The sequence below is a fragment of the Prionailurus viverrinus genome, chromosome C2, assembly GCF_022837055.1.
Source record: "Prionailurus viverrinus isolate Anna chromosome C2, UM_Priviv_1.0, whole genome shotgun sequence".
Lineage (NCBI taxonomy): Eukaryota > Metazoa > Chordata > Mammalia > Carnivora > Felidae > Prionailurus > Prionailurus viverrinus.
In genome coordinates this window covers 9,823,635-9,846,886 of record NC_062569.1, presented here as the reverse complement: position 1 = coordinate 9,846,886, position 23,252 = coordinate 9,823,635, and the positions used below count along the sequence as shown (strand labels likewise).

The 23,252-nt window shown below is 42.6% G+C and overlaps 1 protein-coding gene across 3 annotated transcripts; it reads left to right on the top strand.

Annotated features, from left to right (window-relative positions):
- The first annotated feature begins 1,559 nt into the window (after nt 1-1,559).
- On the top strand, nt 1,560-16,293 carry LYZL4 (lysozyme like 4). Of its 3 annotated transcripts, none has more exons than XM_047875908.1 (5): nt 1,560-1,614; nt 5,716-5,908; nt 6,021-6,170; nt 9,712-9,790; nt 16,044-16,293. In XM_047875908.1, the coding sequence occupies exons 2-5, from the start codon at nt 5,770-5,772 to the stop codon at nt 16,111-16,113; spliced, it is 438 nt and encodes a 145-aa protein (XP_047731864.1). In that variant the 5' UTR covers nt 1,560-1,614; nt 5,716-5,769; the 3' UTR covers nt 16,114-16,293. The 3 variants fall into 3 exon arrangements, with proteins under 3 accessions (XP_047731864.1, XP_047731865.1, XP_047731863.1); XM_047875909.1 differs by having other exon boundaries at nt 1,601-1,668; XM_047875907.1 differs by lacking the exon at nt 1,560-1,614 and adding an exon at nt 1,621-1,768.
- The last annotated feature ends 6,959 nt before the right edge of the window (nt 16,294-23,252 follow it).

The following is a 23,252-nucleotide window of genomic DNA, read 5'->3' as shown; positions in this document are numbered from 1 at the left end:
AGTATAAGGCTGTGTCCAACCAATCCAGGACAAATTGGTCATTCCAGCTTAAGTTAATTATCTAAACTTCAAGATGAGTGCTTTGAAAGACTTGAGAAAGGCAAATCATTCTACTAAAAGGATAATTTTGGGTAATATAACTAAGAAAGTTTAGAAAAAAATCTTGAAAATCTAGAAGAGAAATCCAGGTGATATTGCTTTGCTTTATGTCTTTAAATTCTTTCTTTGCTTTTATGTTTTCAAGCTTTTGATTTACTTTAAAGTTATAGAAATTAGAAATGGAATATGGTACAGTATGATTTACACAAAAATCTTAAGCAGTGCTCCAGTCCATAACTCATATCTAAGAAATGGCCATCACTAAAGATTATTGAGCCAATGTGGATTTATGAGTTTAAGTCTTGGTGTTTATGGCCTGTTTCTTTTATGATTCTCTATTTTATCACTTTTAATTAATCAACTAATTACCAGTCATAACTGAGTCAGCCATAAGAACTTCAGTGTTTTCAAAAGGCTAGCATTATCCTCAATCATTTCAGCATGTTTTGACTCTTTGGAGCTAGAAGGGATTTTTAAGATAACCCAATCTGGTGCCCTTATCTCACAAATGAGGTTGCCCAGCTTCCAGAGAGGATGTCCTTGACCATGACACATAGTGAGTAGATGAGCAAAATAATTGCTTCTCCCACTGCTCCCTACTAGAAGGCAGTTTTGTGGAGGCCTGGAAGAATGCTATGATAGGCAGAATAATGGTCCTCCAAAGATATCCACTCCCTTACACCTGAAACCTCTGAACATGTTATTTACATGGCAAGGACTTTACAAATGTGATTAAGGTAAAGAACCTTGAGATGGGCAGATTATCTTGGATATCTGGGTGAGCCAGTCTAATCACATGAGTCTTTATAAGTAAGAGAAGAGGCAGAAAGGTGAGTCAGAGGGGCAGCTGGGTGGTTCAGTTGGTTAAGCATCAGACTTTGGCTCAGGTCATGATCTTGTGGTTCATGGGTTTGAGCCCTGCATCAGGCTCTATGCTGACAGCTCAGAGCCTGGAACCTGCTTCAGATTCTCCGTCCCCTCCCCGCCCCTTCCCTGCTTTCCCTCTTGTTCTCTCTCTCTTTCAAAAATAAATAAACATTAAAAAAAATTAAAAGAAATGTGAGTCATAGATACAACAACATAAGAAGAGGAAGGAAGGAGTCAAAGCATGAGAGGGTTTTGACCCATCATTGCTAGTTTTGAAGATAGGGGAAGGGAGGTAAAGTCAAGTCATGCAGATGGCCCCTAGAAGCTGGGAATGGCCCTCAGCTGACAGCCAGCAAGGAAACAGGGTCTTGGTCCTACAGCTACAAGGATCTTTATTCTGCCGACAACCCGAATGAGCAATGGAATGGGTTCTCCTCTATAGAACTTTAAGATAATAAATTTGTATAGCTTAAGCTGCTAAGTTTGATGCAGCTTGGTACAGCAACAATAGAAAACTAATACACCGTGTTGGTGACAGACCCCTCCCTGTTTCAGAATATTCTGGTGCATAGCTACTGATGTCATAGAAAAGATTCTAGAAGAGCACACTATGGAGAAGCACTTGGGTTTAGAAGCTCTTGGGTGGAGGTAAGCAGGTTATCAAGGCAGTGGAATCTGAAAAGCCCAGGGAACCGAGTGCAGGTAGAGCAACTTTTTTGCAATAAAGATCAAAGCTGCCACAGTGGCTGCTTCTCCCCTCCCGTGAGGAGGCACCAAGGCCTGCAGAAGGACTGGTGAACTGGTAAGCTGGTATAGGATGGGCAGGAACCAGGACAGTTATGATGATACCCAGGTGCAAGAGACACTCAGAAAATCCATTTATTGCTTATATGATGACAATTCTGTTGGGAAGGGTTTGAATTCATTCATTCATTCATTCATTCATTCATTCAACAGAGATTCAGAGCACCTACTATATACTAGGCTCTGTTCTAAGTTCTTTTTTTTAATATATGAAATTTATTGTCAAATTGGTTTCCATACAACACCTAGTGCTCATCCCAACAGGTGCCCTCCTCAATGCCCATCACCCACTTTCCCCTCCCTCCCACCCCCCATCAACTGTCAGTTTACTCTCAGTTTTTAAGAGTCTCTTATGGTTTGGTTCCCTCCCTCTCTAACTCCCCACCCCCCCGCCCCTCTGGGGATAAAGCAGAGAACAAAACAGACCAGGTTTCTGCATTCCTGGTGCTTACTCTCTGGTATGGGAGATAGAGGAACAAATAAATGAACAAGGTAATTTCTGAAATTGACTTATATTATGAAGAAAATAGAAATGATTTTCTGTGATGGAGCAGTGATCAGAGGAGATATTGAGATAATTTTTTGAGCTGAGACCATGACCACAAAGAGCAGGCTCTGTGGTGGTTGGGGGAGTCCTGTTCCAGCCAGAAGAAACAGCAGACGAAGGGGTGACTGGGTGGCTCAGTTGGTTAAGCGTCTGACTCTTGATTTTGGCTCCAGCCATGATCTCATGGTTTGTGGGATTGGGACCTGCGGTGGGCTCTGTGCTTGTCTGCTTGGAATTCTCTCTCTCTCTCTCTCTCTCTCTCTGCCCTTCTCCTGCTCTCTTAAAATAAATAAACTTTAAAAAAAAACAGCAGATGCAAAGAACCCGTGGTGGGAATGAGATTGGCATGTTTAAGGAAAAGAGATATGCAAGGTGAGTGTGGTGGGGAGAGAGGTGTGAAATCAGACTAGAGAGGTACTCAGGGGCCAGAGCAGGAAGGGTCTTGTTGGCTGGGTTGAGGAGTTGGGATTTCAGTTAAAGTGCCAGGGGAACCCACAGGAGGTGAGTGATGTGACTGGATATATGTTTTTAAAAAATTTTTTTAACGTTTATTCAGTTTTGAGAGAGAGAGTGTGAATGGGGGAAGGGCAGAGAGAGAGGGAGACACAGAATTCGTAGCAGAATTCAGCTCTGGGCTGTCAGCACAGAGCCCGACGTGGGGCTTGAACTCATGAACCGTGAGATCATGACCGGAGCTGAAGCCAGACCCTTAACCAACTGAGCCACCCAGGTGCCCCTGGATATATGTTTTTAAAGAGGACTTTCTAGCTGTTGTGTGGATAATAGGGATAGGGGAACAGGAGAGGATTGTAGGGTTTCAGAGTATATCTAGGAACCTCTACAGAAGTCAGAGTTGATGGTGATTTCTGAACTGCCATGAGGCAGAGGAGATGGTGAGAGGTGGATAGGCTTTGGTAGAACAGGAGACGGGACTCCCAGTGAATTCACTGCAAGGGAAGAAGGAAGGAGGGAGGACTAAGTATGCCTTTTATGAGTCTGTCGGGGAGATGGATATCCTTTGCTGAAAATATCCTTTGCTCTGCTGGAAAATGTAAACATGGACTTCTCTTCCAATATGCATTGGAATTTGGTTATTAAGCTAAGGGCAAGGAGTATGACCACAGTTCAGAAAGACAGGTGTCTTCTGGAGATTGAATACTTTGCATATTTAACTCTTTCACCTTTTAAATCAACACAATTAGGTAAGCATTATTTTTTATCATTATTTAGATGAGGTACGGAGAGGCTGAGTAACTGTCTTCCATTATTCCTGGGATTCCTAAAATCCCAGCTATTACAGGGTAAAGTCAGAATATGAACCCAGGCAATCTGATTCCCAAGTCTGAGCACTTTAAATGCCAGGCCCTCCTCAATAGGGTATGTCGTGTAATAGTGATGTCTGTAACTAATCATGTGAGTTGAGAGTTTAAACAAATGTTTAAAAGTGAAATTCTTCTAATTCAGGACTACACTCATTTATTTCTAACTTTTTCCCAAGTTACACATTTGCGTCATTAGTTCTCGACAGAGGACAGTTTTGTCCACCAGGAGACGTTTGGCAGTGTGTGCAGACATTTTTTGTTTGTCACCACTGAAGGGGAGGAGCTTCTGGCACCTGGAGACAGGTGTGCTCCCAAATAAACTCCAATGCATAGACCAGCCCCCAGGAAAAAGGATTTTCCAGCCCAAGTGCCAAGGTCAAGAACCCCTTGTGCAAGTAAATGTAGGCTGGAGAACAGGCACACACCTGTGAATGATAACAGACAGGTGGATGCTATTAGTTGCCTAATTAACATATATTTATGCAGTGTTGGGGCTGTAAGGCATGTCAGGTAGAAGTTATGTTGTAATTTCCAATTGCACATTCTAGTCTGAGGGATAGGACATAGCACAGAACAGGACAATTACCTGCTAGGTTCTGGAGGTGATTCTGAAGGCAGTAGGGGCTTAGAGGGGGAACGTTTATGCAGGATTGCATCAGGCTTCAAGGAGGTGGCACCTGTAGTGGACACCTGAAGATGGAGAAATGTTTGGGTGGGGAAAGGCATGGTAGGGCCCTGTGGATTGGGAAGAGCCATGCATGGAGATGCTAAGGAAAGGGGCATGGGCAGTGGGGAGTGGGGTAGGGAGGTGCAGAGAACAGAGAAGGAGCAACATGGGAATTCACAGTTGACTGAATGATTCCTCCCGACGGAGGGAGGGCAGGGTAAGGCCAGATTATGGAGGACTTAGAAAGCCAAGGGTGGGTTTGCTCTGATAAGGACTAGGGAACTAGAAGCATTCTAAGAGTAACATTTTGTATATGCTTTGGGGACATTCGTCACTCATGTTAGAAACCACCACCTTGGGGTGCTTCGGTGACTGCCAGCTAAGCGGCGTCTGACTCTTGAGTTTGGCTCAGATCACAATCTCTCAGTTTGTGGGTTCGAGCGCCTGGTTGGGCTTCCTGATGACAATGCGGAGCCTGCTTGAGATTTAATCTCTCTCTTTTTCTCTCTCTCTCTCAAAATAAATAAATACATTTAGGGAAAGAACACCATCTAGAAGAGTTGGGAGCAGTGGAGACCAAGAGGCTGGGTTACCATTCAGCTTGCAGTGATGAGGGGGGTTTAGGTGAAGGTACAGAAGGAGGTTCAGGGAATGGTGTTCGGTTGTGGGGGGGGGGGTTAAGGTTTGGTGATGAGGTGGGTCAGGGGATAATGATGAGGGTGGTTTAGGGGATGGTGATGAGGGGGTTTAGGTGGTGACAACAGAAATGGAGAAGGAGAAACTCAGGAGTCAATTCTCTGAGCACCCCACACATGACCCCTGTTCGCACAGATGAGAAAGCACAGGCATTGTGAGGCTCAGGGATTGCCAGCTTTTGTCAGTGATGACACCCCTGCTAGGTGGCAGGTCTGGGCTGGACCGGGGTTTGTCTCCTTGTGTGGACAGCTGGAGAAAAGCTCAGCAGAGTTTGATTTGTAGACAGTCTGGGGACAAACTGTGGAAAGAGTGAGACCACAACTCAATATATTCTAGGATAAAATGCAGTGGTGGAAATAATTCAACGTAATAATAATGCTTGAGTAGTGGGACCACATTGAAGTTTTTCCTTCTCTTCCTGTTTTCCAACTTGTACCTATTGAACAAGTTCTACTTGCATAATAAAGGGGAAGAGAGGATTTGATGCCTTTGGGTTTTGCTGGAGGGAAAGAATGTGAGGGTGTGACCTTCACAAGACCAATTTCCTTAGGAAATAGGGCCTCAAGCAGAGGAGGAGAGGCAGGGTTTCGGGGGATTTGCAGTGACACAAAGCAGAGGATTAGGGTGGGAAGAAGTATCATGGTTAAGCCAGGGGAGACTCCCCTTTATCTGAACACACTGAATCGCAGACCCCCACCCTTCTTTTCCTTTAGAGAAACCAGGCTCACCTGGCCACTATTGCCCTGAACTGCCAGGAACCTGAGAAGATGAAGGCATCCTTGGTTCTTTCCCTCCTTGGCTACCTAGTGGTTCCAAGTGGCGCTGCTGTCATGGGGCGCTGCGTGGTGGCTAAGAAGCTCAAAGATGGAGGCCTGGATCATTTCGAGGGCTACGGCCTTGCAAACTGTGAGTACGTCCCTCTAAGCCCCTTCTCTCCTCACCTCCTTTTCCTCTGGCCTCTGCCCAGGCTTCTCCAACTCGCCTTCCCCCTAGCCACCCACCTCCTGTTCCATCTTAGGGGTGTGCCTGGCTTATTTTGAGAGCAAGTTCAACCCCACGGCGGTCTACGAGAACCTCCAACGTGACTACACTGGCTACGGCCTCTTTCAGATCCCCAACCGTGACTGGTGCGACACGGGCAAGAACCGCTGCCACATGTCCTGCTCTGGTAGGTCACCTCCCTCCATTCCACACCGGGGAACTGGGGGCTGCAGCACAGAGCTCCCGAGGCCTGCCTTCAGGGTGGCCAGAGTTTGTAGGCTTGGAGCAGGGAGGAGGCGGGGCTGGTAGGGGCGGGGCCTGGGAGGCTGAGTGTGGTGAAAGGGCTGCGGAGAGAGGAGGCTGGGCTGTCCAAAGAGGAATGGAGATGCCCATCCGGATGGGCAGAGAAGGTGTCAGAATGTTGAGAGGAGGCGGGGGAGAGGCTGCGAGCATCAGAGCCTCTGGGCCTGAAGGGTTGGAGCAGAGGGCTCTGTGGGGGCTTCATTTTGCCCACACCTGGGCACAACACTCTACTTCAAGGGGAATGGTTGCTGCCACTTGGACAGGCAGAAGTGGTCGCTGGGAGGATACAGGAGTAGGCTCTTCCAAGGAGAGCTTTGCTGCCGCTCTCAGGGGTTCCAAGTACCTGTAGTCACAAGGTTGCACTTGCCCAGGGTTCCATCATCCTAGCACTTACTGAGGACCCACTAAGTGCCAGGTCTCCTGGTTGCCATTCTAATGCTGGCAAACTGCCAGGTACTCCAGTAAGCTCTTCATGGATATGAATTCGTCTAATATTCTCAAAGGCACCCATGACATGGGCATCATTATTATCCCCATTCTATAAATGGGGAAACTGAGGTCCAGAGAGGGTTAGTGGCCCAAAGCCACACAGCTGGTAGGTGGTATCGTTGAGAGGCAAACCGAAGCAGTGTGACTCCTGAGTCAGGACTAAACCAATAGGGTGCAGCACCAGGCCAGAGCTCTCTCTGAAACTTGAGGCTGTTATTCTGCCTTAGGAGGGTCTAAGAGCCCAGCATTCTTAGGGTCTCCCTAATGAGCAAACCTCCTTCCCCCATGATGAATGAGAAACGTTCTAGAACCTATGGCTGCTAAGCTGGGTCTTTAGGAGACAGAGTGGGGAGGTCATGGTAAAGACTTCTTATATGGGCCAGGAGAAACCTGCTTGGTGTTGGGCCCCATGCTCGGCCTTGGGACTCCAAAGAGAAGTAAGACAGTTCCCAGATTCAAGACGACACAGAATTGCAAAGTAGGAGGGAAAGGTGCAGAAAACACACAGGAACCCAGTGGGATTCCCAGCCACTCCCATTACAAAGTGACTTACATGAGCTTGTGCAATTCACTTCCTAGAGCTTCCTCATCTGTGAAGTGGGGATAACATTAACTACTTCTTAAGGTTGCTGGGAAGGTTGCTGTGGGATAATGTATGTAAAACACTGTGCAGGCCCAAAATCACAGTGATCAAAGTCTAGGAGAAATCTACACATTAAGAACATAATTACTGTGATAGATCATTCAGTGTCATCCTAAGCTTCCTGGTAGCCAAGACAAGAAGAGAAACCCAATAGGCCCATGATTTATATCTCATAAGAAGATTGATTGCTTGATTGCCAGGATCTGACCAGAGAAACAACTAATTATCTGTAATAGAGGTGGTACTGAGTGCTGTGATGAAAATATGGTGGAGTCGATATCTTTGAAAAACCCTCCCACTAGATAAAATGTAAAAAATTAAATCTGGAATGCCTGGCTGACTCAGTTGATAGAGCATGTGACTCTTGATCTCAGGGTCGTGAGTTCAAGCTCCTTATTGGGCATGGAACCTACTTAAAAAAGAAATATCTTCTATAGTACCTGGCTGGCCTGGCAAGAAAGGAAAATCCCTAAAGGCTAAAATGAGGAGCAAGAATCCAGACAGATAAATGAAGATTGAAGCTGATGGTGACCCAGGGGGCATCAGCTGATTCCCTGTGGCCTAAGGCAAAGGTTTGAGGTCATCGTGTAGATGGGGCCTGAGCAAAGCAAGGAGGTACGTTGGAGACACATTGAGAGCAGCACTGTCAGCTGGAAGAGATGAGCTAGAATATCCTGAAAGCAACGACATTCTAAAAAGAGGGGGAAACGGTCTCCTTGGGAATTTGTAACCACAAGCCAGCAGGACTTCCTTGAGCCACAAGGAAGCAAGGCACCATCAAGAGCTACTAGGCCCTGTGCTAAGTCCTGGGAGCAGTTCAGGGAATTGTATCCTGTCCTTGTCCAGAAGGGTGAGGAGCAGAGATAATCTTGGCTCCACCTCTTACTACTTATGTGAGCTGAGCCTTAGTTATCTGTAAAGTGGTAATAAGAGGACCTACCTCCCAGGGCTTTTGTTGAGTTTTTAATGTGCTATAGTGTACATTAAGAGCTAAGCACGGCGTCTGGTATACTGCCTGGTGTGTGTGATGAATACAACTTCATTCAAAGAATTTACAAAGCAGCTGGGGTTTAGGACCCGCGCGTGCGCACACACACGTGTGTGTGTGTAAGCATGCATGCACATGTGTACCTATGTATGCACGTAGGTATGTATACACACATGTATGGATTTAACAGGTAAGTGCTGCATCAAAGTGGCATTTTATTCAGAAGTGGGAAGAGGGCGCAGTGAGCTTGGTTGGTGGTCAGTGGCAGACTTTTAAGGACCGTCCTGTTTAGTTGAGCTGATCCAGATTGGGAGATGAGCATGAATAAAGTCCAGGAAGAGGAACTGTGTATGATTACCTCGCCGTGGGTATCAGGGGTAGAGCACCCGCTTTCAGGGTGGGCACTAGCTTTGTCTTCTGCCCCTTGGTAGGTCTCTAATGGTGGGGCCATGGAGGAAGGCAATGGAAGGGTAAGGTGGTGGAAGTGGAAAGGTATGTTGGGGCAAAGTTGGACTCTGCCAAGGACGTGGAGTTTTGTTTTACAGGCAACCAGGGGGCACCGAAGTACTGTTTTAAGGAAAAGCCATCAGACTGGATTAGGGAAAGGAGGAGGCAAAGTGTAGTCAAGAAGGAAGGTATTGCAGTAACCCAGGTGGGAGGTCTTGGCTTCCACATTCAAAGGAGAGAATGGGGTGATGAATGCCTAGTCATGTTGGTTCCCCAGAGGCACCTCTGGGCCATCTCACATGCTGTTTCTTCTGCCTGGAACAGTTTTCCTTTTGTGATCTTTCCACCCCTTTTCCTTACCTACTCTTTTAGATGTCACGTGGCCCAATAACCCCTCCCTGACCCTGAAAGTCTGAATGGGGTGCCCCCACTCATCAGCTCCCATGTCAAGCTGCATTCCCCCATCCTGCCAGGTATCTTTGGTATTATACTTATCTCTGATCTTTATCTCCCTCTATCAGACTGCAGGCTCTAGGAGGACAGGGACAGATTTATTGTGTTCGCCATTTTGTGTCCACTGCTTCTTAGATTGCTTAGCACAGCATATTCACTATACATAAATATTTTTAATGAAAATATTATGATAAGAATTACAAGAAAAAAATCAATAGATTTAGTAAAAGAGGACCACATGCTACTACCTCCTAGGGTTGTCTTGAGAAAAATCTAGGGATAGATTTATCCTTGGAATCATGTGGAAGCCTCTCTAAACATGAGTACCCTGTAGCTTCCCTGACATCACTCTGACTTAGCTGCCAAGTTGTGGAGTCGTATTTTTCCACTGTGTTTTTTCCACAGCTTTACTGAATCCAGATTTGAAGAAGACAATTGAATGTGTTAAGAAAATCGTAAAAGATAAGGAAGGGTTGGGAGCATGGTAAGTGGTACATTTTCTAATAGTCTGTATTAATGACCATCATCCATTATATTTTTTATTAAAAATTTTTTGTTAAGTTTATTTATTTATTTGAGAGGAGCAGAGAGAGAGAAGAGACAGAGAATCCCAAGCAGGCTCCATGCTGGCAGCATGGAGCCCAACGCGAGGCTTGAATCCATGAAACCATGAGACCATGACCTAAGTCGAAACCAAGAGTAGGATGCTCAAGCCACTGAGCCACCCAGGCGCCCCCACCAATTATCTTTAATCCTAATCTTGGCCTAATCTTGGTCTCTGCATATCTGTAGTCTCAAACTAGTGGGATCCTATTCCCCAAGATAAGCGGTAGAACACCACTGAGTTCTGCAACCCCAAGCTCTAAGGAGGAAGGACATAATTATCAGACAAATTGCCTTAAGTTGAATGTATTTTTTTCTTTCTCAAATCTTGTTTAGAGTTATACAGGAGGCTAGGGTGAGCATCCTTGAAATAAATCTCTGTTTATATCTCTGATTATTTCTTTCATCTAAATTCTTGTAAGGTTCTTAATGTTGTAAAATGACTCTCCAGCAAATTTGTACCAATATCAGTATTAAGAGCTTAGTAAGATGCCTATTTAGTGAACTCTGATCAAGTATAAAATCTTTGCCATTTGAAAGGTATATAATAATTTTATCTTCTTTTGCATTTTATGATATCCCATTAGGGGTGTTTTCCCATTATGTTTGTTACATATTTATATTCTTTTGTGATTTTTCCCCTGCCCCTCTCCTTTGCTTATTTTTAAAATTCAGATCATATTTGTTTGAAATAACTCTTTATATATTAGGTGTTGTATTAGATGTATTAATGGATAGTTATATATTTGTTACCAAAAATAACTGCAACTCTGATTTCTTCTATAACCATGTATTTGCTTAGTAAAGACTTCCAAAATTTACAAGTGGTTGGGCCTGTATTTGAATTCTTTCACTCAATATTTGTTCATATTATTGTGTATAGTTCTAATTTGTTTTCGTTGCTATATAGTATTCCATTATATGGATGGATATATCAGTTTATATATCCATTATTCCATTGGTGGGCATTTGAATAGTTTTCATTTTTTTAGTGCTGCCATGAACAGTCTATACTTTTCTTTTGGTGAATGTATAAATGGATTTCCATTGATTATACCAAGGAATAAAATTGTTAGTCATAGGTATGCATATTTTCAGATTTGGTATATTCTGCCAAACAGTTTTCTAGAGGGATTCAATTTATACTGTCACCAGCTGTTGTAGGTTTTGGTGGCTCCAAGTTATTATCAGTGCTTGACATTTTTTAGGTTTTTCTTGTGACTGTGTAGTAGTATTGCATTGGGTTTTACCTTGTGTTTCCTAGTCAACTGAGATTGAGCACTTTTTCAAATTTTATTGGCCATTTAGATATCCTTTTATGTGAAGTGCCTGTTCAATAGTTTTGTCAGTTTTTCTATTACATTTGTCTTTTTTCTTATTAATTCATTGGGAATTATTTATATGCCCTGGGTAAAATTTTCTGTTGGATACAAGTATTACAAACATCTTTCATTTTGTCGGTTACCTTTTCACTTTCTTAAAAAAGTCTTGATAAAATGAAATTCTTAGTCTTAATGCAGTCTGATTTATTATTAATTTTCTTTTATGGTTATTTTTGTGTTTTTTTAGAGGAATATTTGCCTATTCCTAGGTCATGAGGATAGTCTTCTTAATTTTTTTTCTAAAAAACTTTATTTAATCTCTCACATTTGACTCTCAATACATGTTGCTTTCTTTTTCTTGCTTTATTGCATTGGCTAGAAACTCCAGTAAATGTTGAGTAGAAGTGATGATAGTGGCATCCTTGTCTCATTCCCAATTTCACAGGTAAGACGTTGGATATTTTATCATTAACTGTTTTATTTTCTTTAAAATTTCTGAGATAGTCTTAATCAGATTGAGTGTTCTTTTCCATCTTTTCCATTTCTAGTTTGTTAAAGGTTTTTAAAATCATGAATGGGTGTTGAATTTTGTTTATTACACTTTTAGTATCTTTGAAGTTCTGTGTTAGCCCATCCATCTTTTTTTTTTTTTTTTTTTTTTTTTTTTTTTAAGCTCTCTTCTCTTCCATGGCTTTCTCCAGAGCTTGTGCCTGGTGACATCTTATTGAAGACATCAGTTATATAAATTTACTTCTGGATTCTGTAGTATATTATTCTCAGAGGAATGTTCCTCTGAATTTCATGATGAGCTCCCTTTTCTTCTACTACTATTTTCCCATAAGTACCATGTTAGTTTCTTTTTTTCTTTGAATAAGGACAGATTTTCCCTCTTATTCAGTATTTGCCACATAGACAGGTCATGTGGCTTTTTCTTGTTTCTGCTCACTGTTACTTGGCTAATGGTTATAGAACAGTGTGTAAGTCTCCTGGCCCAGTTTCCAACCTGGAGATTTTCCTGATATGTGTGTCTAATTCTCTCTCCTAGTCTGAGTCAGTGGAGTACGTAAAAACCCTCCATTCCCAGCATGCACCTCCACCACCTCCACCGATACCATTTATCATGGAGGGCCTATGCTATCCACTAGACACTGTCTCACCACCAATTTCCACCTTCTTTTGCCTTTTCCACCTTCTCTCTGTCCCGTATTTCATAATTGATGTCCTGATTGATTTGGGGCATTATAGTCACCCATTAGATCTAGAAACAATGTAAATATTTTTTCAGTGCCAAATTGTGCATCTTAATATTTTTTGCTATTAGGGTTTATCTTGTAATTGATGTGTCCTCCCAAATTTTAACAAAAGTTGTTAATAAATCATTAACATATCTTACAATAGAGGAAATCCTTTAATGATAGCTACGATTTCTTTCCTTTGCCGGTATGTAGGCTTTGCATGTCTATATGAACATCACAATCCTTGTGCAGTGAGTATTCTTATTCCTTGTGAAATGAGGAAACGGGGGCACCGAGAGGTACAAGTTACCCATGGCCACAGTGGTGGAACTAATTCTAGATCTGTGCAATTCCAAGCCTCAGCTTTTACCAGTCTGCTCAAAGAGTACATGGTTGGCCCAGGAAATCTGTGCTCTGGTCATGTGGAAGGCAACCAAAGGACTCTCTCTGCACGGTTCTTCTGTGGGGGCAGGGTTTTGAACAGTCAGTGAGGAGGGGCAGAACTGTAGGCGGACCCATCTTACCAGCGGAAGTCTTAAGTAGTGTTTCTTATAGTGACCTCAGGGCCCTATAGGCAGTGAGACCTTGTTCAGAATCTGGCAACAGAGCGTGTGTCAGTCTCAGAGGTCAGCTTTTCATTGTTGCTTTTTTGTCATTTTCTGTGCCTTTTGGTGCTAACTTCAGTCAGAGATTTTTGTCTGTCTTACCTGCCTCCAGCATCTGGCTCTGTGCCTGGCATATTATAAGTCTTCCCTAAATGTTTGTTGGAAGATCAAGTCCGCATTTGGGCTGTTACCTAGAAGCCATTAAAATTTTTAGAAATTTATTATTTATCATTTCTCAAAATGAAAATAAGACATGTGTGTTTAAAAATGAAAATCAAAAAATAAACATCTTGCTCTTATCAGCAGCCTCCTGAGGGTCACCGCTGTTAATATGTCTTGTAAATCAGAGAAAAATGTGTAAATATTGAGAATAAGAAAAATATCTTAAAACACACGTGAAATCCCAACATGCACACTGACCTGCACCTAACTTTTTTTTCACTTATTAAAGAGCTTGCAAATCTTGGCATAGTGCTACCTAGAACATCTGCCCTCTGGATGCTGCAGGTAATTATCTGCCAGTCCCTTACTGATGAACAGGTAGATTGTTTCCATTTGCTAGGACCACTAGGTGCATTTAAATGTTGGTAGAGAGGGGAGCCTGGGTGGCTCAGTCAGTTAAGCGTCTGACTTTTCATTTTGGCTCAGAGGGTCATGATCTTGTGGTTCATGAGTTTGAGCCCCACATTGGGCTCTGTGCTGACAGTGCATGGAGCCTGCATGGGATTCTCTCCCTCTCCCTCTCTCTTTGCCCCTTCAGCTCTCTCTCTCTCTCTCTCTCTCTCTCTCTCTCTCTCTCTCAAAATAAATAAACTTCAAAAGAAATAAACGTTGGTAGAGAGATTGCTCAATTGGCATTCAGAGAGGGAGCACCCCCAGATACACTGTGTGAGAAGGCCTGTTCCCTCAGTTCATTGACCTAGAGCAATAAAATTTGTGTAGTTTTTGGAAATTGACCCTTATAAAATGATGCCATTCTATTTTGCCTGGCATTTTTAAACAAAGAAGCTGAGTATCTTTTCGTGTATTTGTTGGCCATTTTTCTCTGAACTGATTACTCATATTCTTAGCCTGTTTTTCTTTTGAGATGATAATGTTTTCTTTCGTTTTTATTGATTTTATACGTGTCTTTTATAAATTAGGGTTATTAGAACTTCGTTCATGATATCTATGTGAACTATTTGTTTCAGGTTTGCGATTTGTATTTTGACTTCATTTATGGTGTATTCATCATATAGGAGTTTTACATTTTCACAGAACCAAATCCCTCAATATTTTGTTTTGTGGCTCCTGAATTTATACGAAACTGTACTCCAGGTTTGTAAAGAAATCAAGCCATGTTTTCTTCTATATTAGAACAGTGCTGGGCGCCTGGGTGGCTCAGTCAGTTAAGTGTCTGACTTCAGCTCAGGTCATGATCTCATGGTTCGTTGGTTTGAGCCCCGCATTGGGCTCTCTGTTTTCAACACAGAGCCTGGAGCCTGCTTCATATCTCTGTCCCTGACTCTCTCTGCCTCTCCCCCGCTTTCTCTCTCTCTCAAAAATAAATAATTAAAAAAAAAAACGTTAAAAATAAAATGATATATAGAACAGTGCCTGGTACAAAATAAGCCCTATATTAAGTTTTTATTAATATTAGAAAATAAAATTTTCATGGTTTTATGTTTTTATACTTAATTTTTGGTCTTCTTGGAATGTATTTTAGTGAGGTAGGGATCCAGCTTTATATTTTTCAAATGGTTAGTCAGTGTTCTCAATACTACTTATTCATTAATCCCTTTTCCTCACTAATTTAATAGACTATATTTTAAAGTGGGAGTCCCCTTAATGTGTCTTCCAAGTGTTTAAAGCATCTTTCATACTGTCTTTATTCTCCCAGTTAATTAGAAGCATGGCTGGCCCTCTAGGGCAAGCACTAATGAGCTAAAGTCATCATTATTGTCTAGCACTTAGTAGAGATATGCTGGGCCAGGCTGAGTAAGGCCTTCCCACTTGCTCAGGACTCCAGCAAAGTGAGCTCTTATTAAAGTAATAAGCAGCCATGTCTTTTCAAAGCTCAGATCAAGCAGCTTTGCAGGGTTGAGGCAGACAGGAAGGGAGAAGACCATGGGCCTGCATGCCCCTGGGATTCCCTTCTGCAGTGCCTGCCCTGGGCTATGTAGAGCCTTGCAATTTCTGAAAATACGTATGTGTGTGTTCCCCCTGAGGCTTTATAGTTGTGGGGGGCAGGGGCTCACAGCCCTTTCTTTAACTGTGGAACCCCTACCCTGGAAAATTCATGGAGGCCTGCGTGGCTGAGGGGTGGCCTAACAAAACAGGGTTTCTAATGGTCTGCATCTGGTCTGGTGATCCCCACAACTTCCAGGTTGGGAGCAGAGGACCTGGGGTCTGGGTACTGGCATGGGGGCTGGGAATAGAGGGATCACTTTTCAGGAGAAAAGTTTTGAAAAACTCAGTCTAGCTGGCCTAGGACCAGCTAGAAGGGAGTTTGAGGAGCTGGGTTGAGGGTTGAGGAGCTGAAAGGGAGTTTGAAAGGTGAGGGGGGAAACACGTGCGCGGAAAGGTGAAAGAGGCCCTGGCTCAAAGTCAAGGGTTCCCATTTCAGATCAAGGACTCGCCCTCTGACCCTGGGCAAGTCACAGAACTCCTCTGATGCCCACTTCAGAGAAGTCAAGGATACTTCTCTTGTAGGCTGGGGGAGGGGCTTCCCGCTCATGGTGTGGGACTTACAGAAAGAAGTGGAGGGCCCAGCGTGAGTATGCTGTGGGTGCAGGGGGCACGAGCATTTGTGCCCGGATGCACTGGAGTTAGCAAGAGGGTCATACTCGAGAGGCACAACGGCCGTAGGAAATGTGCCTGCAGAGGCCAGGCTGGGCTGTAAGTGGGCCAGCAGGGGGTTGTTGGACCTGCAGATCCTGAGCTGGGACACTGGGGAGCCCCCGCCTGTACACTCCACGCTTTCCTTTCTGCAGGCCCTCCTGGTCCCTGAACTGCCAGTACTCAGACACTCTGGAACGGTGGTTGGATGGATGCAGGCTGTAGCCGCAGGGGCGGCCCTGACGCCATTCTCTGGTGGTACCTTCCAAATGAAGATGCTTTGCTGTTTGCTGCCTTCACGCAATCCTGTTGATTATCTCTCAGCTTGACAGCTCCATCAGATGGAAAAGGACGAAAGTTTGCTTCCTCCAGGGATGCGGGATGTAGAATAAACCAGCTGCTTACTCAACCTGGACCAAAGGTCTCCGCTTGTATTATTTTCCTGTGATTACTACTCGGATAACCATTATTTACTGTCATCATGATTTATTATTATTTAATCTTAGATGGAGGACTTAGAGGAAGGAAACTATCTGGAAAACAAGGTGTGTCCATGAATGTCAATATTAAATAGGGAAGGGAAGAAAAGATACAGGAGAAGAAAAGAGGGGTCAAGGGCAAGCAGGGCCACCAATCCCAACCCGTGTCCACATTGGGACCCCAGGTGGAAGTGACACTACAAAATCCTCCTTGTACTTCTGTGGAGACAATCAAGTGACAGTTGCTCTTTCTTATAAAAAGTTCAAGTGTTGGGGCGCCTGGGTGGCTCAGTCGGTTGAACAGCCGACTTCGGCTCAGGTCATGATCTTGCACTCCGTGAGCTCGAGCCCCGCGTCGGGCTCTGTGCTGACAGCCAGAGCTTGGAGCCTGCTTCGGATTCTGTGTCTCCCTCTCTCTCTGACCCTCCCCCGTTCATGCTCTGTCTCTCTCTGTCTCAAAAATAAATAAACGTTAAAAAAAAATTTTTTTTTAAAAAAGTTCAAGTGTTTTTTTAAATTTTAATTGTTTTTAATGCTTATTTATTTTTGAGACAGAGAGAGACAGAGGGTGAGTGGGGGAGGAGCAGAGAGAGGGAGACACAGAATCAGAAGCAGGCTCCAGGCTGTCACCACAGAGCCTGACGCAGGGCTGGAACTCACATACTCTGAGATCATGACCTGAGCTGAAGGCGGATGCTTAACCAACTGGGCCACCCAGGCGCCCCTAAAAAGTTAAGTTTTAGAAAAAATTATCAGAAACACATACTCTCATTAGAGAAACTGGAAAAAAATACAGAAATATATATATATATATATATATATATATATATATATATATATATTCTCCTGTGATCTTAGCTCCCAAAGACAATTGCTGTCATGCTTTGGTTGCAACTTTTTTTTTTTCCGTTTAGGGATTTTTCTTCTTTATCAACAATGCTGTGGGGCACCTGGACGGTTCAGTCACTTAATTGTCCAACTCTTGATTTCGGCTCAGGTCATGAATTCACGATTTGTGGGATTTAGCCCCATATCCCGAGAGAATCTGCTTGGGATTCTCTGTCTCTCTCTCTCTCTCTCTCTCTCTCTCTCTGCCTTGTTTGCTCTCTCTCCCAAAATAAATCAATAAAAACTTAAAAAAAAAAAACAATGCTTTTGGTTTAAAAAAAAAAAAACAAAAATAATGTTATAGAGTTTTGTACCTCATGTTTTAGAAAGAAAGAACATGGCAGTAAATCTTTGTCCCTATATGCATTGCAATTTTAAACAGAAAGGGATTTATTTCTGAAACTTCAAGCTTTACAGAATCCTTGCCCAGGATGGATCAGCAGGTGACTGCTAGGGCTTCCCGGGTGCCCCTGCCCCAGCCATGCGAGCAGAACTATGTGTTCATCGGAAGCCAGGGCACTTGCTGGAGCCCGGACTTGGAGAGCATGGTCCCTAAACTTGCAGCCCTCACATAGGAGGGAAAAGACTGGAATGACATCAGGGGAGGCCACTGGCATCACCAGCTTCCCCACGCGTGTCAGAGATTCTCCAAAATGAAATCTTGGTGCTGGTTGATATTCCACTGTAAGAATGCACCGTATTTGATTTAACTTTCCCCCAGCTGTTAGATTTTTAGACCTTGTCATTTTTTTAACCATTTACAAAGAATCCTGTAGTGCCTGTTTGTGGTTGCCCCTCTCTTCATTACTTACCCTTTTTAAAAATTACACAAGCCACATGTACTTAATGAAGACCGTGTGGAGAGGACAGATAGTCGTAATGAAGGACATTAAAAATACCCACCATTCCCCACTGGAAACAGAAATTTGCCTCATTGCTACACAGTCACAATTGAGAGTCCTCACATAGGGATGGTATCAGTCTTTTTTTGTGTGTGTACCCTTCACTATTTCAGTGTGAGCACGCGCACATATTTTTTTCCTTACAAACATGGGCTACCACTATCTATACAGTTTGTAATATTTTGTGGCCTGATATTTCCAGGTTTATGATAGGAAGCCTAGCACTGCTTTTAACAATCTCACAGCATGCCTGTGTGTGGACAGACTGTAACATACATAACCTTCTATTGTTACTCTGTTCCATCCAGACACAAAGTAAATGACCTAAGGGAATCAAGGTCACCACGAGGCAGGCAGGACTGAAAGCAAATCAACCCTTCTTTTTTGTTTGCATCTTGTTTGCTTTCCGAGGGGAAGGAGAAATACCTATAAGTTTGAATTTCAGGGGCAGAACTTTGACTCAAGTTCAGTAATGATTGAACAGCTTAATCAGTTGGCTTTGCGTGGTTTATCCCGGTCTAGAGAGAAGGATATTCCATAGTTCCCAACCACAGAGTAAAATTCCTGCTGGTGGCCACACTTGGGGTTGAGGCACTGAGAAGCTAATGAGACCCTGAGAGCCGCTTCCTTATTGAGCTGGGAGGCCCATGCTGATTGGGGGGGGGGGGGGGGGCGCAAGCATGATAATGCATCTGACTTCAACCCAGCCTTCACCCAGACATTCATGACAACCTGCAATTGATTAAAACACTATCTCCTCAAGTGCCAAATCCAGCGTGCTGCCACCTCCTTCCAGCCCATTACCCTGCCACGGCTCATCATCGGCCTCTAATGGACACTATGTCAACATGGGCGTGAGACTTGAGGACAAAGCAAATGTTAGTGTATCGATTGGAACAGTCTCTCTGGGGTTTCCCAAAGTCAGCTCCTGGCTTGGTGCTCTCAAACCCACTGAGAGTGGGCATTACAAAGAGCACTTGTTCTGGGGCCAGATCTCCCTTGTCTGGTTTAGGGAATGATGAAAGCTTCATTTAAAAATCTCAATGACATGGGTATTGAAGAGGGCATCTTGTGGGATGAGCACTGGGTGTTGTATGGAAACCAATTTGACAATAAATTTCATAGATTAAAAATAAATAAATAAATAAATAAATAAATAAAACAAACGTTAAAAAATTAAAAAAATAAAATAAAAATCTCAATGACGACCCTCATTACTATCACTTCTAGCACCAGCAGCTACCGTATGAACCCAACTTAAAAATATTAGACGTAGGCATTTAACATACGGTTTTCCAAAACTTGCAAAACCTTACAAGGTGGGTATGAATTACAATCTTGTCCCAGGGGGAGAAACTGAGGCTTGGGGGGGCTAAACGACTTTACTCCAGCCTTGTGAGCGATGGAGATGGAATGAGTGTCTCCCCAAAAGCCATAGCTCCCCGAGACAGCCCACTCCACACCCTGGTTCTGTGTTGGTGTTAGTTTTTCTCTCCATCCATTAGCTAGAAAATTGGTCTCCAGATTTTTTTTTTTTAACGATAATAGTGGCTTTTAAAAAATTTATTTTTATTTTTTTATAATTTACGTCCAAGTTAGCACATGGTGCAACAAGGATTTCAGGAGTAGATTCCTTAAGTTCCTTACCCATTTAGCCCATCCCCCCCCACACACACAACCCCTCCAGCAACACTCTGTTCTTTATACTTAACGGTCTCTTCTGTTTTGTCCCCCTCCCTGTTCTTATATTATTTTTGCTTCCCTTCCCTTGTGTTCATCTGTTCTGTGTCTTAAAGTCCTCATATGAATGAATTCATATATTTGTCTTTCTATGATTGACAAATTTTGCTTAGCATAATTCCATCTAGTTCCATCCGTGTAGTTGCAAATGGCAAGATTTCATTCTTTTTGATTGCCGAGTAATACTCCATTGTGTGTGTGTGTGTGTGTGTGTGTGTGTACCACATCTTCTTTACCCATTCATCCATCGATGGACATTTGGGCTCTTTCCATACCTTGGCTACTGTTGATAGTGCTGCTATAAACATTGGGCCGCATGTGCCATTTCAAAACAACATACCTGTATTCCTTGAATAAATACCTAGTAGTGCAATTGCTCGTTCATAGGGTAGTTATATTTTTAATTTTTTGAGGAACTTCCATACGTTTTCCAGAGTGGCTGCATCAGTTTGCATTCCCACCATCAGTGCAAAAGAGATCCTCTTTCTCTGCATCCTCGCCAACATCTGTTGTTGCCTGAGTTGTTAATGTTAGCCATTCTGACAGGTGTGAGGTGGTATCTCATGGTGGTTTTGATTTGTATGTCCCTGAGGATGAGCAACGTTGAACATTTTTTCATGTGTCTGTTGGCCATCTGGATGTCTTCTTTGAAGAAGTGTCTATTCATGTCTTTTGCCCATTTCTTCACTGGATTATTTGTTTTTTTGGGTGTTGAGTCTGATAAGTTCTTTATAGATTTTGGATACTAACCCTTTATCTGATATTTTGCAAATATCTTCTCCCATTTTGTCAGTTGCCGTTTAGTTTTGCTGATTGTTTCCTTCACTTTGCAGAAGCTTTTTATTTTGATGAGGTCCCAGTAGTTCATTTTTGCTTTTGTTTCCCTTGCCTCCGGAGACGTGTTTGAGTAGGAACTTGCTGCGGCCAAGATCAAAGAGGTTTTTGCCTGCTTTCTCCCCAACGATTTTGTTGGCTTCCTGTCTTACATTCAGGTCTTTCATCCATTTTTAATTTATTTTTGTGTATGGTGTAAGAAAGTGGTCCAGGTTCATTCTTCTGCATGTCGCTGTCCAGTTTTCCAGCACCACTTGCTGAAGAGACTGTCTTTATTCCACTGGGTATTCTTTCCTGCTTTGTCAAAGATTAGTTGGCCATACGTTTGTGGGTCCATTTCTGGGTTCTCTATTCTGTTCCATTGATCTGAGTGTCTGTTTTTGTGCCAGTACCATACTGCCTTGATGATTGCAGCTTTGTAATACAGCTTGGAGTTTGAGATTGTGATGCCTCCAACTTTGGTTTTCATTTCCAAGATTGCTTTGGCTATTCGGGGTCGTTTCTGGTTCTATACAAATCTTAGGATTGTTTGTTCTAGCTCTGTAAACAATGCTGGTGTTATTTTGATAGGGATTGCATTGAATATGTAGGTTGTTTTGGGTAGTATTGACATTTTAACAATATTTGTTCTTCCTATCCAGGAGCATGGAATCTTTTTCCATTTTTTTGGTGTCTTTTTCAATTTCTTTCGTAAGCTTTCTATAGTTGTCAGTGTATAGATTTTTCACCTCTTTGGTTAGATTTATTCCTAGGTATTTTATAGGTTTGGGTGCAATTGTAAATGGGATTGATTCCTTGACTTCTCTTTCTATTGCTTCATGGTGTATAGGAATGCAACTGATTTCTGTGCATTGATTTTATATCCTGCGACTTTGCTGAATTCATGAAATAGTTTTAGCAGTTTTTTTTTCGTGGAATCTTTGGGTTTTCCATATAGAGTATCATGTCATCTGCGAAGAGTGAAAGTTTGACCTCCCCCTGGCCGATTTGGATGCCTTTTATTTCTTTGTGCTGATTGCTGAGGTTAAGACTTCCAATACTATGTTGAATAACAGTGGCGAGAGTGGACATCCCTGTCTTGTTCCTGATCTTAGGGGGAAGGCTCTCAGTTTCTCTCCGTTGAGGATGATATTAGCATTGGGTCGTTCATATATGGCTTTCATGATCTCGAGGTATGATCCTTCTATCCCTACTTTCTTGAGGGTTTTTAATCGCTGTATTTTGTCAAATGCTTTCTCTGCATCTATTGAGAGGATCATGTGGTTCTTGTCTTTTCTTTTATTGATGTGATGAATCACATTAATTGTTTTCAGATATTTAACCAGCCCTGCATCCCAGGTATAAATCCCACTTAGTCGTGGTGAATAATTTTTTTAATGTATTGTTGGATCTGGTTGGCTAATATCTTGTTGAGGATTTTTGCATCCATGTTCATCAGGGAAATTGGTCTCTAGTTCTCCTTTTTAGTGGGGTCTCTGTCTGGTTTTGGAATCAAGGTAGTGTTGGCTTCATAGAAAGAGTTTGGAAGTTTTCCTTCCATTTCTATTTTTTGGAACAGTTTCAAGAGAATAGGTGTCAACACTTCCTTAAATGTTTGGTAGAATTCCCCGGGAAAGCCATCTGGCCCTGGACTCTTGTTTTTTGGCAGATTTTTTATTACTAATTCGATTTCTTTACTGGTTATGGATCTGTTCAAATTTTCTATTTCTTCCTGTTTCAATTTTGGTAGTGTATATGTTTCTAGGAATTTGTCCATTTCTTTCAGATTGCCCATTTTATTGGTGTATAATTGCTCATAATATTGTCTTATTATTGTTTTTATTTCTGTTGTGTTGGTTGTGATCTCTCCTCTTTCATTCTTGATTTTGTTTATTTGGGTCCTTTCCTTTTTCTTTTTATCAAACTGGCTAGTGGTTTATCAATTTTGTTAATTCTTTCAAAGAACCAGCTTTTGGTTTCATTGTTCTGTTTTTTGGTCTTGATAGCATTAATATCTGCTCTAATCTTTATTATTTCTTGTCTTCTGCTGGTTTTGGGTTTTATTTGCTGTTCTTTTTCCAGTTCTTCGAGATGTAAGGTTAGGTTGTGTATCTGAGACCTTTCTTCCTTCTTTAGGAAGTCCTGGATTGCTATATACTTCCCTCTTATGACCGCCTTTGCTGCATCCCAGAGGTTTGGGCTGTGGTGGTATCATTTTCATTGGCTTCCATATACTTTTTAATTTCCTCTTTAACTTCTTGGTTAGCCCGTTCATTCTTTAGTAGGATGTTCTTTAGTCTCCAAGTATTTGTTACCTTTCCAAATTTTTTCTTGTGGTTGATTTCGAGTTTCATAGCGTTGTGGTCTGAAAATATGCACGGTATGATCTTGATCTTTTTGTACTTAGGGCTGATGTATGTCCCAGTATGTGGTCTATTCTGGAGAATGTTCCATGTGCACTGGAGAAGAATGTGTATTCCACTGCTTTAGGATGAAATGTTCTGAATATATCTGTTAAGTCCATCTGATCCAGTGTATCATT